Source organism: Mytilus galloprovincialis, chromosome 3 (assembly GCF_965363235.1).
Source record: "Mytilus galloprovincialis chromosome 3, xbMytGall1.hap1.1, whole genome shotgun sequence".
NCBI classification, from domain to species: Eukaryota; Metazoa; Mollusca; class Bivalvia; order Mytilida; family Mytilidae; genus Mytilus; species Mytilus galloprovincialis.
The window spans coordinates 45,937,696-45,950,935 of NC_134840.1; the positions used below are offsets into that span (position 1 = coordinate 45,937,696).

Here is a 13,240-nt window from a genome sequence, read left to right on the forward strand (position 1 = left end):
AAACATGTGAATTTTACATATATATATATTTATATTATAATTGCAAAGATGCATTTATTATTTAAAATAAAATAATTGTCAATCAATTACTTGTTTTATCATTTTCATGTACTTTGGATTTTTTTTTTTGGGCTACCTATTTTCAACCATCACAAGAATTGTGCCACCCTAGTCTTGTATTTCTGTTATTTGTTCTAGAGAAATTTACATTTGAAGACCTTGCTGGATACCAAACAACAATGTGTCCTTTTTGTTTTAAAGGGATTACTTATTGAATACTAAAGGCATTTATATGAGCAACTATTGGTTCAAAGAGATTGAATTGATAAAAAAAAAAAAAACTTGTACTGGTTTCAGAAGCCAGTGTCTCACCTACTTTTGGTGTTGTCTATGTTTTTAGTGTGATAACGTTTGGTTGATCAACAATGAGGAAGTGTAGAATCGCTGTCTTACTTTTGCAACAAAAGATGCAGGCTTAAAAAAAATGGGGAAAAAATGATTAAAAATATGCCTCTAGATACTATCTTTTGATTGTAAGAAGCTTCTGTCTAATCCAAGATGGTTTATGAATCTAATAAATGTTTTAAAATGTTTAACTGCGGACTGTATGTAATTTTAACTGGAGGAAAAACAGGGAATATATTATTACAAAATTCCTTGTAGTTACTAGCTTTTGATCATAAACAAGTTCTGTCCAAGTTTGGTACAAATCCAGGATAGTTTAAGAAAGTTAAAAAAAAAAATGAATAACTTGAACAACAGAGTGAATGTTATGTTAGCTGGCAGAAAAATTTAGTCCATTTTAATATGAGTGAAATATGGATAAACCGGATTCATTAGAAATCAAGAATAGTTGGTGTCATAATTGAATTTAGACCAATCATTCGCAGAAAACAAAGTTTTCTCATGAAATATAAAATAGCATGAAATTTATGGAAATAGTTATCACCACTGATTTTCAAACTAGTCCGGAGTTGCTAATATTAACCTTTGATACAACATTCAAAAAGACTGAAAGACCAAATGGACGGACAGACAGACTGACACACAGTATTTCTATAGCCCTGCAGAAGTATACACATACAAATCATTTTGTATTTTTAATATTCAAGTACCTATATAATATTTACCACTTTGAATGCATTCTTTTAAAAGAATATTTACCCCAATTTCAAAGATTAAGATGAACCTTGAAAGAATAGCTAGCAAGCCAGTGACACAAGGGTATTGATTGCATTTAAAGTAATCATTACCCCCCAAATACAATGATATATCTTCAAGTTTAAATATGTACTAGCAACAATGATGCTCTTCTGACTTAAAGCATATTTTCCAATACAAGTAAATATTCATTCTGCAACACTTTTTTCCTGACTTGTACATGTCCTTTTGTCAATGATATATTTGGTCAATAGCATTGCCAGTTATTAAAATCTAAAATACTAGATTGTTCAGATAAAATCTTTTGAGGTTAGAGGGAGTTTAAGCGCTCTCAAATCTGTTTTAATCCACATTATTGTGTGTCTGTCCAAAGTCAGGAGCATGTACTTCAGTGGTTGTGAATGGTTCATTGTCTGTCATTTGTTTTCATATATTGATTTGTTATAAATTAGCCGTTAGTTTTCTCAATTGAATTGTTTCATATTTTTCATTTCAGGGCTTTTAAAGCCGACTATATAGTATGGGCTTTTTTTTATTGTTGCAGGCCATAAGGGTGCCTATAACTGCTTACATCCACTTTATTTGAACTTTGGTGGATAATTGTTTCATTGGCAATCATACCACATCTCCTTATATTTATACTGAAGTTTCAACATGATAGACATAAAATCTCTATTGTATTTGCAAGTATAAAGTAAAGATGGAAATACTTGAAACAATGCAACTACTGTAGTTTCAATCGACCAAATCATTTTGATTAAGATATCAATTCTTGTTCTAAGATGTGATAGCCTTGCTTGAAGTTAAGATGAGGGGGTCCAAATGATTGGAGTTTATGTAGCTAAGTCTGTCCTATAAAAAACAACACAAAAGTTTTCTTAAAAATATCTGGTTTTGTTTTTTTCTTTATAAATAAACAATTTATCAAACTGCCACGACATTGTGCAGCAAACAATATAACAGACACAAATTCATACTTCAACAATTGGATACTTTGACCACAGTAAGTAATGACATATGTGAAAACAATCTCACTCATTCATACATTAATGCTCTTTATGTGCAAGTGTACAAAAAAATAATCCCTGCCAAATTTAATATCACACAAGAGCAAAAGTTTGGACAGTAAGACATTTATTATGTTTAATAAATACAATGTTAATCCTTGAAATATCAGAAGATAGTTTGTGTATGCAGATTTCAATTATACTTATTTCAACGAATAATGAACATAAAAGTACTTACAGTTGAACCTTAATCAGTGATTTAGTTTTCAACAATATTGTAAACTTGACTCCAATATTGCAAAAACCAATTTTTTAACAAATTGAAAATTTTACTCAATTTCATCAAGAGCTGTTTTAAAAAAGCCTAAATTACTCTGATAGATTACAAGTAAAGAGGAGATAAATTCACTTGAATCAAGCTGTTCAACTTGAGCAGTATCTACTAATAGTTTCTAAACAGTATGCAAATAAGCTGACAAGATAAAAGAAAATGTATTTAACAAGCAGTTGGTTAATGATGTAAAACAAAGAAAAAAAACCAAATTACATGGACCGTTTCTATTTGAACTTTCTTTTCTCATTTTTTTAAAACATCATGAAATGTTCTTCAATAAAGAAACAATGTTATATTTCTCAATTATCAACATTTCCTAATATCTTTAAAGTAAATATTGCTGCCTGTCCCTTCAGATTCAAGACAGAAGTCAGAAAAAATAAAAGTTAACTTTCCATGTTAGTGAAATCAGATATGATAAGGTATAAAAGATTTTATATGATTTGTTAAGACTAAGCAAAAGAAAATAAACATTTTGATAGCAAAAGGTGGGATAAGAAAATAACAATAAAAGAAAAGTAAATTCAGCAAAATATGAAACAAGCATATTTCTTCTCCTTATTTTATAAGGAACATCATATGACATAACACAAACATAGCACTAACCTTAAGTTAAAATATCCTAAAGCCTTATATGTGAGATTATACGATATGTGCAAAGCAAAATATAAAGATTTTTACAAATGTGTAAACAGAAGTTTTTACCCTATAATGTCCTCATTAACAACATTTGTTTCTAGAGAATCTATAGAGGGAAGTCAACTAAAATTTCACAAAAATCTCTCTACAAGTACCCCCTACATGTTGGTTATACATGTATACCTAAAGGAGAGTTAATTTCCATAGATAGCTAATAATCTCTCAGACATGTTAAACTACAGATGGTGAACAACAGAAATCGAAATAGCAGAGAAAATTAGCCCAAGAAACTGATTAATTTTTAAAATGCACATTTAAAACATGTGTACAATTTTGGATTTCATAAATAATGGGACAAAATTAAGAATATGATTTGCACAGCAAAGAGCTTTCATCAAAGATGAACTAATTATAATTCCAGTATGCATGTTTAACATGGACTTAACAGATAGATATACTGACGTTCCTTTATTTTGAAAGGCACTTGAATTTAATAATGTAGAACGTAAGCACAGTTCACATATAAGTCAATTAACTATCTGTACTAGGATTATTGCGATTGCATAATGTGTATGTACATTACTCAACACATAATTCAAAATGTCTCATAAAACATGCACACACTTTCATTTCTATTAGCAATATCAAACATTCCAATCATACACTTTTTTTAAATATCTCTCATAACAAGCAGGCTGTGACAAATAAATATAAACCTTATGCTTACATATCTTATCCTGCAATCTATTACCTCCCTCAACCTAGCCTTCATAAGACATATTAACAAGTTTAGCTAAAGAAGAAATAAGTTCAAGGACAAAAATATCATAATATCAATACATCAAGCAAATAGAATTTTGGATGTCTATTTACCAGGATACTCTTTGAAGGACATGCAATTAACATAAGGCTTATTTTCATCTATATTTGTACAATCACACTCAATTGCATTTTCACAGCACTTTTAACAAAAATAAATTTGTATATAAAACTAAGTATTAGTTGTCATTAAAAATGGAATTTGAAATTGAATCCTTGGCCACCTCCTCCTTGGCCGCCGCCAAATGGATTGAAACCTTGTCCAAACGGATTAAATCCCTGTCCCTGCTGGCTTTCTGGATCTAATGGATCTTCTCCATTGTCAAATTTATTTCTTTTATCTGAAAAGGAAACAAGAAAGTGAAAATATCTTAAAAAGAAAAGATGTAATTTACCTGAATCTATTTGTTCCTTTATTTTTGTGAATACCAATTTCAAATTATAATACTTAAAATCCATGAAGATTAGTATCTCATGAATTATAAAATCCAAAATATACTACAATATAAGAGTTTCTAAAAGTCCTTGGGTTGGACAACACTTTTTTATATACAACACCACTCACAATTTTTATTTTCATTTTTATAAAACAATGTTAAACAAGAATGTGTCCATAGTACACGGATGCCCCACTCGCACTATCATTTTCTATGTTCAGTGAACCGTGAAATTGGAGTTATAACTCTAATTTGGCATTAAAATTAGAAAGATCATATCATAGGTCTCATGTGTACTAAGTTTCAAGTTGATTGGACTTCAACTTCATCAAAAACTACCTTGACCAAAAACTATAACCTGAAATTTGCACTATCTTTTTCTATGTTCAGTGAACCGTGAAATTGGTGTCAAAACTTTAATTTGGCATTAAAATTAGAAATATCATATCATAGGTCACATGTGTACTAAATTTCAAGTTGAATGGACTTCAACTTCATCAAAAACTACCTCGACCAAAAAATTTAACCTGAAGCAGGACAGAAGGACGGACAGACGAACAGACGCACAGACCAGAAGACATAATGCCCCTCTTCTATCGTAGGTGGGGCATAAAAATTGTAATTGATTACAAACCTATTTTCCAGAAAGAAGAGAGCAAATTCATTTACATCCATTATATGGTTGTATAATTTTATGACCCGGTCAAACATTAAATCTTAATTGCAGATAATGATTTACTGGTCTGTTAATTTTTAGGCTGATAGCTATCTTTTTTTTTTTTTTTATTGATCTCCAGTTTAGATGAGTTTTTCTGCTGGTATACCATAAAATTACTTAAAACTTGGTGAATCAGTGTATTTATGAATGTTCATGCACTTTGTTTTCAAATAGAAAAAACATCAATTGTTTGATATATTTTTTACATTGTTAAAGTCGGTTTCACAAAAAACTTACGACTAAGATTGGTTGTAAGTCATGAACAATTCAGTATACTTTCGATCAATCTTAGTCGTAAGTGTTTTTATGAAACCGACTCCTGCTTTCTAACAGTGCAACAATTTGTATCTATTTTGATTCACTTAAAACTTTTTAAATTAAACATTTATATTCAATTTCACACAATTTTATTTGCAACTATATCCATAACTTTTAACCTACCTGGATCTGTTAAAACTTCTTTAGCTGAAGCTATATCTATAAATTTTTTCTGAGCCATTTCTTTGTCATCTCCTTCATATTTATCAGGATGCCATTTCATGGCTAATTTTTTATATGCTTTTAATATCTGTTTTTTCGATGCAGTTCTGAAATCATAATATAACACAATCATAAAACATATTCTTCCTATAATAAAATTACTATATTGACCATTAATCTAACTGATTTAGATAGTGAAATTATGAACTCATAAAACCTTCCTTACTGACTATTTGTGGTATAGATTGTAATTGAAGATCACACCTAAGGCAATTTTTTTGGAGCGGAAATCAAATCAAACAGACTTTGACATCACAGCTGAAAGCAGTTTGATGCAAATATTGTTCGCATTCCATGTGGATTGTCCTTGTTCTGCTGTGTTACATTTGTCAGCGATTTGCTGATCACCTTTCTATATTTTACTCCTATAACTAATTTCACTTACAAGAAAAACAAATCATATATATAATCTAGAATACCAAATATAGTCAACTTTGGTTACAAAAATGTATCTCAGGGATCAAATTCCTCAACCAAAATTTCTACTCACAGGATGTCTCAATGAAGCTTTTCACTGGGAGACATCTGGGATTTAGAGTTAAAAAACAAAATTTATACTGTTTCAATGCTTTTCGTTTTTCTTTTTGTTAAAAATGGAACTGTTTTTTAGCAGCCTTTAAATAAGGTTTCATCATAATTTGGCAAGCATGTGAAAGCAATTCTAAATAATTAAGTATCCTTACCTTTTAACATTTAAAATTTTATAATAATCTCTTCGTTGAGACTGTTTTTTTAATTTTTGTGCTCTATTCATTCCATCTCGTATTCTTCTAGATTCTTGGTCTTTATTTTGAGCATCTTGGAATAATCGTATTGCTGTGAAAAATAGAGATTTGTAGTTAAAAATGCAATAGAAATTTCAAACATGCTAGAATATCTAGAAATTTGGTCAACAGGAAGTTGAGCGATGAATCTGAAAATGTGTAACCGGTTTCAGAAAGCCCTATTCGCTATTTTCATTATTAGAGTAGAATCCATTTTTTTACAACAACAATTTAATTGAGTAGCTGCACCATGCTCAGTTCCTTCAAATATTAACTTGAATTCTTAATGTATGTTATTCCTATACCACGGTCCCTTTATTTCAAATATTTTTGTTTGTGTCTATACAAATAAATCTGATGCACTATATACTATTGTAAAATTATTATTATTATTCTTACCTTCATCAAATTCTTCATTACTTATATGTGTTTCAGCTTTATCTATAACAGCATCAACATTTTCTGGATCCATTGTCAATACTGTATCACAATCTTTAAAACCTTCTTTTATATGTCCTGCCTGTAAATAGTAATTAGTAACAAATGCATGTAGGTTAAATTACCATACCTATAAACATATTTGTGGAAACATTGAAACATGAGAACATTTTTTTTAAACATTCATTTGTTATTTTTCCATTAAAATTAGTTTGCAACATATTTTTTTGCCTATAAGCCTACTCCTTTTCCTAGATTTCATCTCTGAATAATGTTTGGGGTATTTCCCAAACCTATGAATCAAATGAATCTAATATAACAACATGTATTGTTTTTCTTTTTGATATCATCTTAGGATATTTATTTTGTTTGTTTTTTGCTAAATTTATTTATAATCTTTTTTTAAAATTTTATCATCATTCCATAGCCCCTTTGCTTTAGTTACATGTCATGTACGAAATGGTATTTCAACAAATCTTACTGTTAGATGAAAATCGAAAAAACATAAGTGTAATCAATAAATTTCGGTTAAACTTAAAGTAAAAATAGTGTTATCTGTATTTGCTGGGCGGTCCATGTAAAGATCTGAAAACACCAGAATCATACTTTATGTGTGTTACATGAACATACTGGACCTATGTCAAGTAAAGACTATCATGTCCTGGTTCAAATGTCAAAGTAAAGATCTGAAACCTTCATTGCACCCAAAAATATAAATTGCTTGGCATTTCTTAAAATGAGTAAACATATAACTTATTGTAGGTAATAAATAAGTGAAAGGACTTGTGTTTTAAAAACATGATAAAACAATGATTCCACTTACCCCATGATCACAATGACATAAATATGAATAGGCTTTTAATAAATATTCTGGTTCATTAGGCTCTGTCTTTAATATTTGTTTGGCTTTATCTACACATTCTTGATATTTTTTCTCATTTTTAAATTCCTGTGCTGAATTTAACTGTTTAACAAGTTTCTTCACTTTTGTATAATGTTTTTTACATTCTTTATGTTCCTGATCTAATTTTAAACATTCTCTGATTTGTCTGAAAAAATAAAAAAGAGTTATGGTTTATATATAAGAATGGACACACTAATTGTTAATATTGGTTCTCTAATTATTTACAGGCTTGATTGTTCTGTTTTCAAAACAATTGTCTAGTATTTTTTTCTTTAATATTACTCCATAGAGGTAAACCAATGCTGTAGTGTTTTCTTTTTTTATAATTAATTTGCAGCTATTCTTTTTTTTTTTTTGTGTATGAGGAACTGTCTGAAACAATGTCTGTCTATGAAACCAAATTCATAAAAGAACAGTGTTCCATTGAACTCAGCAGATTCACATATTTTATTTGTTCAAGGGCAACAACTCCATTTTTTTGGTCTAAATATTAAAAAAGTAGCAATATTGTCTAATTGTGTTTATATTTAATATACAAATAACTTACACAAGTGAATCTTCAGCATCTCCCATTGTATAATGTATTTGACTTAATTTTAAATATGCATTGGTGTTATCACTAATAAGTTTCGTTGTTGAGCGAATGTCACTAATAGCTTTGAAATTATCTCCTACAGCTAAATAACAATCAGATCTTATTTCTCTTAGTTCAGCATCCCAGGGACATATCTGTAAAATAAACAAACATTTTGTTCACTTTAAACAATTATTACAACATACAAGATCTTGATATTAATCCAAAATAATGTTTTTTTTTTGTGAAAATGGTAATTGTATAGATGCATATTTCCTTCAAATAAGCGAGTAATAATGCAAGTAGCTATTGTCAAGACCTTTTATTTATTATTGAAAATTTACTTCAAAAACAAGCTTTGTTTATGAAGTAATTGCTATATATCTGTCTGAACTGCTGTTTATAAATGAAGAGGTTGGTGTCTTAAACTGATATTAAATTCAGCGCCTGGATGTATAAATATTGATGCATTTTGCCTGGAAAAGGACAGTTTACTTTCTGTAAATTCAGAAATTATTGCGATTTTGTCAGTTTAGACAAAATGTGATTTTCATTTTTGCAATATTGTGAAAAATCATGTTCAATGGATATAAACAATTTCAAAAGGCGACTTTAAATTATTGGGATTATAACCCTGTCGCATTTTTCGCAATAATTAAAACATTGCAATAATTCTGCATTTACAGTACGTACTAAAACTACTAACTAATAAAAAGGTAGATATGTTAAAACACTAAAAAGATTTCTTTTAATTTCAATTGTCTATGACATTAATATTGTTTGTAGTTTTGTTCAAAAGACTAGCCCCAGTTTAAAAAAAAATTGTGTAAGTTTCTGTAAAATAAGTGATATCCTTTATCCTGAGAAACTTACATCTACTACTCTACCCAGTATATCTATATTTTATAACCCTTTTAAGATTTGTTTAATTTCAGTTATGACATTTATAAAGTTGGTACCAGTAGTTTTGTTAAATTTCTAAAAAACAGTAGTGATTTGCTGAGAAACTTACATCTACTACTCTACCCAGTATATCTATATTTTACGAAACTTTTAAGATTTGTTTTAATTTTAGTTATGACATTTATAAAGTTGGTACCAGTAGTTTTGTTAAATTTCTAAAAATTAGTAGTGATTTGTTAACAAAACTTACATCTACTACTCTACCCAGTATATCTATAGCAGCATCATACTGTTTGTTTGCATAGAAATCTTTAGCAGTTAATATATCACTGTGTATAGGAGATAAAAGTTGTAACTGTTGCTGAGCTTCTTCATTTGATGGATCTTTCTTCAGCTGTAAGAATATGTCAATGTTTATAATACCAAAATTTACAGAATTTTATCAAAATATATTTCATTCGAAAGTCAATGTTTAGCAAAACTACTAAACTTTTATTAAATAAATAATTGTATATCTTAATAAATCTTCAAATATTTATAAAAACTCAGATTAAAAATCTTAACTTTCATTTACAATTTGTATATGAAACTGACTGGTATATGAGCTGAGCAAAGGAAAACTTACCACGGTTTCATAATCCTGTCTAGCTTCTTGAAGCTTTCCTTGTTTCAGTAGAACATTACCACGCTGCAGTCTGGCCTAAATATAAAGTTTAACAATGTACATGTGTGCTATTGTGTTCTAATACTTAAATTACAGATTAAAACATGATTTTCTAAATTTGTGTTTGAAGTGTTTTACATTTGTCATTCTGTGGCCTTGTATAGCTAACAATGCTGTATTGTTGAAGGCAGTATGGTGACCTATAGTTCTTTACTTCTATGTCATTTGTCTCATTGGCAATAATACCAAAAGGCACATCTTCTTATTTTATATTCTAATTATAATATCCTATAGTCATTATCTTTATTGTTCCTTTCTGTTCTTTATAATGTAACTTTGATGCACATACACAAATTGAATAAAAATCATTTATAAAACAAACATAAAATAAACATAAAATCTAATTGGTCTTGAAATGTTTGTGAGTTCAGTTTAGGAACTTACAGCTGTGAAATCAGGTTTAAGTTCCATCACTTTGTCCAGATCAGGAAGTGCAGATTTGGATTTCCCTAAAGCTAAATATACAGTAGCTCTTCTGAAGTAGGTTAAGTAGTTCTTTCTATCTCCATCTGAAAATAAATAATGAACATCATGTCAGGGGTGGTACTTAAACAAGTGATTTCAAAATCACTTCTTTGAGTGATTTTGGCTGTGAAATATTTAAAATTTTTGCACAGACTTTTCAAAATCACTGAAACAAGTAATTTGAGAAGTAAAAATTTAATCACTTCAATAAGTGTTTATAACGTTTTTTGGATATTTTTCCCACAAGCTTGATTTTTTTATTGGTATAAAGACCAGAATTATTGAAAAAACAACTATGTACATGCAGAAATTGTCATTTGCTTGATAAGCCTGCCAGTTTTTACAGTGTTTTTGATTATGCAAAAACTGGAATAATTTGTAGATCAGGGCATAACTTTAAAATAAATCATTCTAATTCTAAAGAAAACCAATCAGGTCACCCAATACTGTTGACCTTTGTCTGATAGTAAGAGTAGTTAATGAATATTTGATTAGAGAACAGTTCCCAAGGGTACTTTTTAAAGCCTTAGCGCACTAACTTACTGTCCAAGCGCACTGATGAAATTGATATCCAAAGATAAACATGATAAAGGGATAATTGATTTATGTAGGAAAATTATAGAAAAGTTTGTAAAAATATGGAAAATCACTGAAATTAGCATTTGAAGATCAAAGAAAACACCAAAATCACTTAAATAGGTGATAACTAAATATAAAAAATCACTGAAATAGGTGATAATGAAATCACTTGTTTAAGTAGCACCCCTGACATGAACATGAAGAAACAATGTTTTACTACGCTTAAAAAAAATTAAAACATAATATGATTATCTGAATGTGAACAGGTGCAATACATGAAAAACATGATAAATTAGTTAACTAAGGTACTGTTTAACATTTGTAAAGCTGTAAATGAGATTTTTTTTTATTGCATTTTGAAAATAAATATCTTCGTTATATTATTATCTAAATATGTGCACAGCATTAGAAACCATGTTTCAACCTGCTCTTTTTCCCGGGATTTGGACTGTCATGTTTTGTTCAGCCTTTTTGCATTTCACAGATTCAAACTGGCACACAGAAACTCTGGTTAAAACTGATAAGACAGTAAAGTGTTAGTTATTGGGCATATTTGACAAAATTTTGAAGGAAATCATTTTCAAAAGAATAGGAAACCATGGATTCATGTTGGAACAACAGTTTTGCTGTAATCTTGACTCAGACTGCTGATGTTTGGTTGTCAAATTTTCATGATTGTATGATTGTAGAGAAGATTAAAGATTGCACTAATTCCTTTCTGTTTCTATCTGGTGAGAATTGGTTTCCCACACTGTGTTGCAATAGCAGGGTCTATAATATTTACAATGTTTTCTCTAAAATAATGTATATAGGTAAAACTGTACATGTACCCTATTTGAATTTTTTGAAACAAGGATAAAATATTTATATTGTTCAAAGAAATTCCTTCAATTTTCACTTGAAAATCTTCCACTTTTCAACTTTAGTCAGGAATGACTTGTTTTGCTGATGAACAATATGCTATCCTAATAAATCTTACCAACAGCAGCATGATAGTGTGACAAGGCTTCTGCTAACTGTCCAGCTGCTAACAACTTTTTCCCCATTGCTAAATGTTCTTCTACATCTTTATTTGCACTATATACACCTGTAAAACAACAAAAAATAATAACTATGAACATGATGAAGTTTGACTGATAAATCAGACTGGAGAAAAAGGACCCTACATGTAGATGAAAGGTTGGAGGGAAAACAGAAACAAGGGTTACATTTCATAAGAATAACAAAACCATGACTTTAACAAGATCTCTCAAAATTTATGTCAAATGTACCTTAAACACAATTGCATTATGATCAAATTTGATTCCACTGCATGTAGAACATCAATACATTATCATTATACTGATACATGAACCATTGCATGTAAAACATGAATGGATTATAATTTACCATCGAATTTGATAATTTTTTCAATAGCGTCATAATGCCATTTAAATGCTTTGGAGGAGTGCATGAATTTGAAAGTTGTGTTTTACGAACAACAGTGACAGTCATTAAAACTTGTTCTCGATACTAAAATAGATGCAAATGAAACAATGAAGCCAATTATTGCTAAAAAAAAAACGTTCATTGATTTTTGAAATGAAATGAAAAGTACCAATACTGGCTTTAGTACAAAGGGTGATGGAAGCCGAAAATGGCAGTTTGGTATCTTACAGTAGAGGGCATTCCTTCCCTCATACATGTATGTATAAAGACATTAAAGTTAATAGTTAAGTTTCGTATTCAATCAAAAACCATTTGAAAATATAGTTCGACATGAAAATTCTGTAAACGCAATTCTTGATATTCAATTCATAATGGACAGTGCTTTCTTTTGAATGATTGTTTTAATTGAAATATTTTTCTTATTTGAGTATAGTTACTTAGTAAGTAACTTTACAAAAAAGATAGAAAGAAGACTTTAAAAGTTGAAACAGTTTAGTTTTCATTAAAATATTGCCTTACCAATTAAACAAATGTCAAGACTCAGTAGAAATAAAACGAAAGATTTCTCCCAATTAGTCGAACTCCACAATTTTCTGCAGTCCATCATTTCTGTCAACTTAACAGGACACGCATTACTCGAGTTGATGCTGAGTGTATAAATTTAACACTTTCGTGTTGTCTTTCGTGTTGTCCCTGGATTGGTTAACGCATTTACTTCCGGGTCATGATATCTCGCAACGTTGAAATCTGAACAATCCGAGATCACATTATTACCTTAAATGACATAAAGAAAATAACGATTTTAT

General features: G+C 29.4%; 1 protein-coding gene across 1 annotated transcript; it reads right to left on the reverse strand.

Annotated features, from left to right (window-relative positions):
- Window positions 1–2,034: 2,034 nt before the first annotated feature.
- On the reverse strand, window positions 2,035–13,198 carry LOC143068110 (dnaJ homolog subfamily C member 3-like). The gene is made up of 11 exons (XM_076241898.1): window positions 12,954–13,198; window positions 11,986–12,093; window positions 10,347–10,471; window positions 9,864–9,938; window positions 9,489–9,632; window positions 8,309–8,490; window positions 7,681–7,906; window positions 6,819–6,939; window positions 6,339–6,471; window positions 5,557–5,702; window positions 2,035–4,301 (listed from the first exon to the last, which is right to left on the reverse strand). Exons 1-11 carry the CDS (start codon window positions 13,039–13,041, stop codon window positions 4,150–4,152), a joined length of 1,500 nt encoding a protein of 499 aa, XP_076098013.1. The 5' UTR covers window positions 13,042–13,198; the 3' UTR covers window positions 2,035–4,149.
- Window positions 13,199–13,240: the final 42 nt, after the last annotated feature.

What these genes read in the sequence shown, in the direction of transcription:
- LOC143068110 (XM_076241898.1), bottom strand. Translation starts at nt 13,041, where the DNA reads ATGATGGACTGCAGAAAATTGTGGAGTTCGACTAATTGGGAGAAATCT. An exon ending in TCTTGACATTTGTTTAATTG is followed by an intron (nt 12,094 to 12,953) that starts GTAAGGCAATAT and finishes GTTGTTTTACAG; the next exon opens with GTGTATATAGTGCAAATAAA. An exon ending in GACAGGATTATGAAACCGTG is followed by an intron (nt 9,633 to 9,863) that starts GTAAGTTTTCCT and finishes ATATTCTTACAG; the next exon opens with CTGAAGAAAGATCCATCAAA.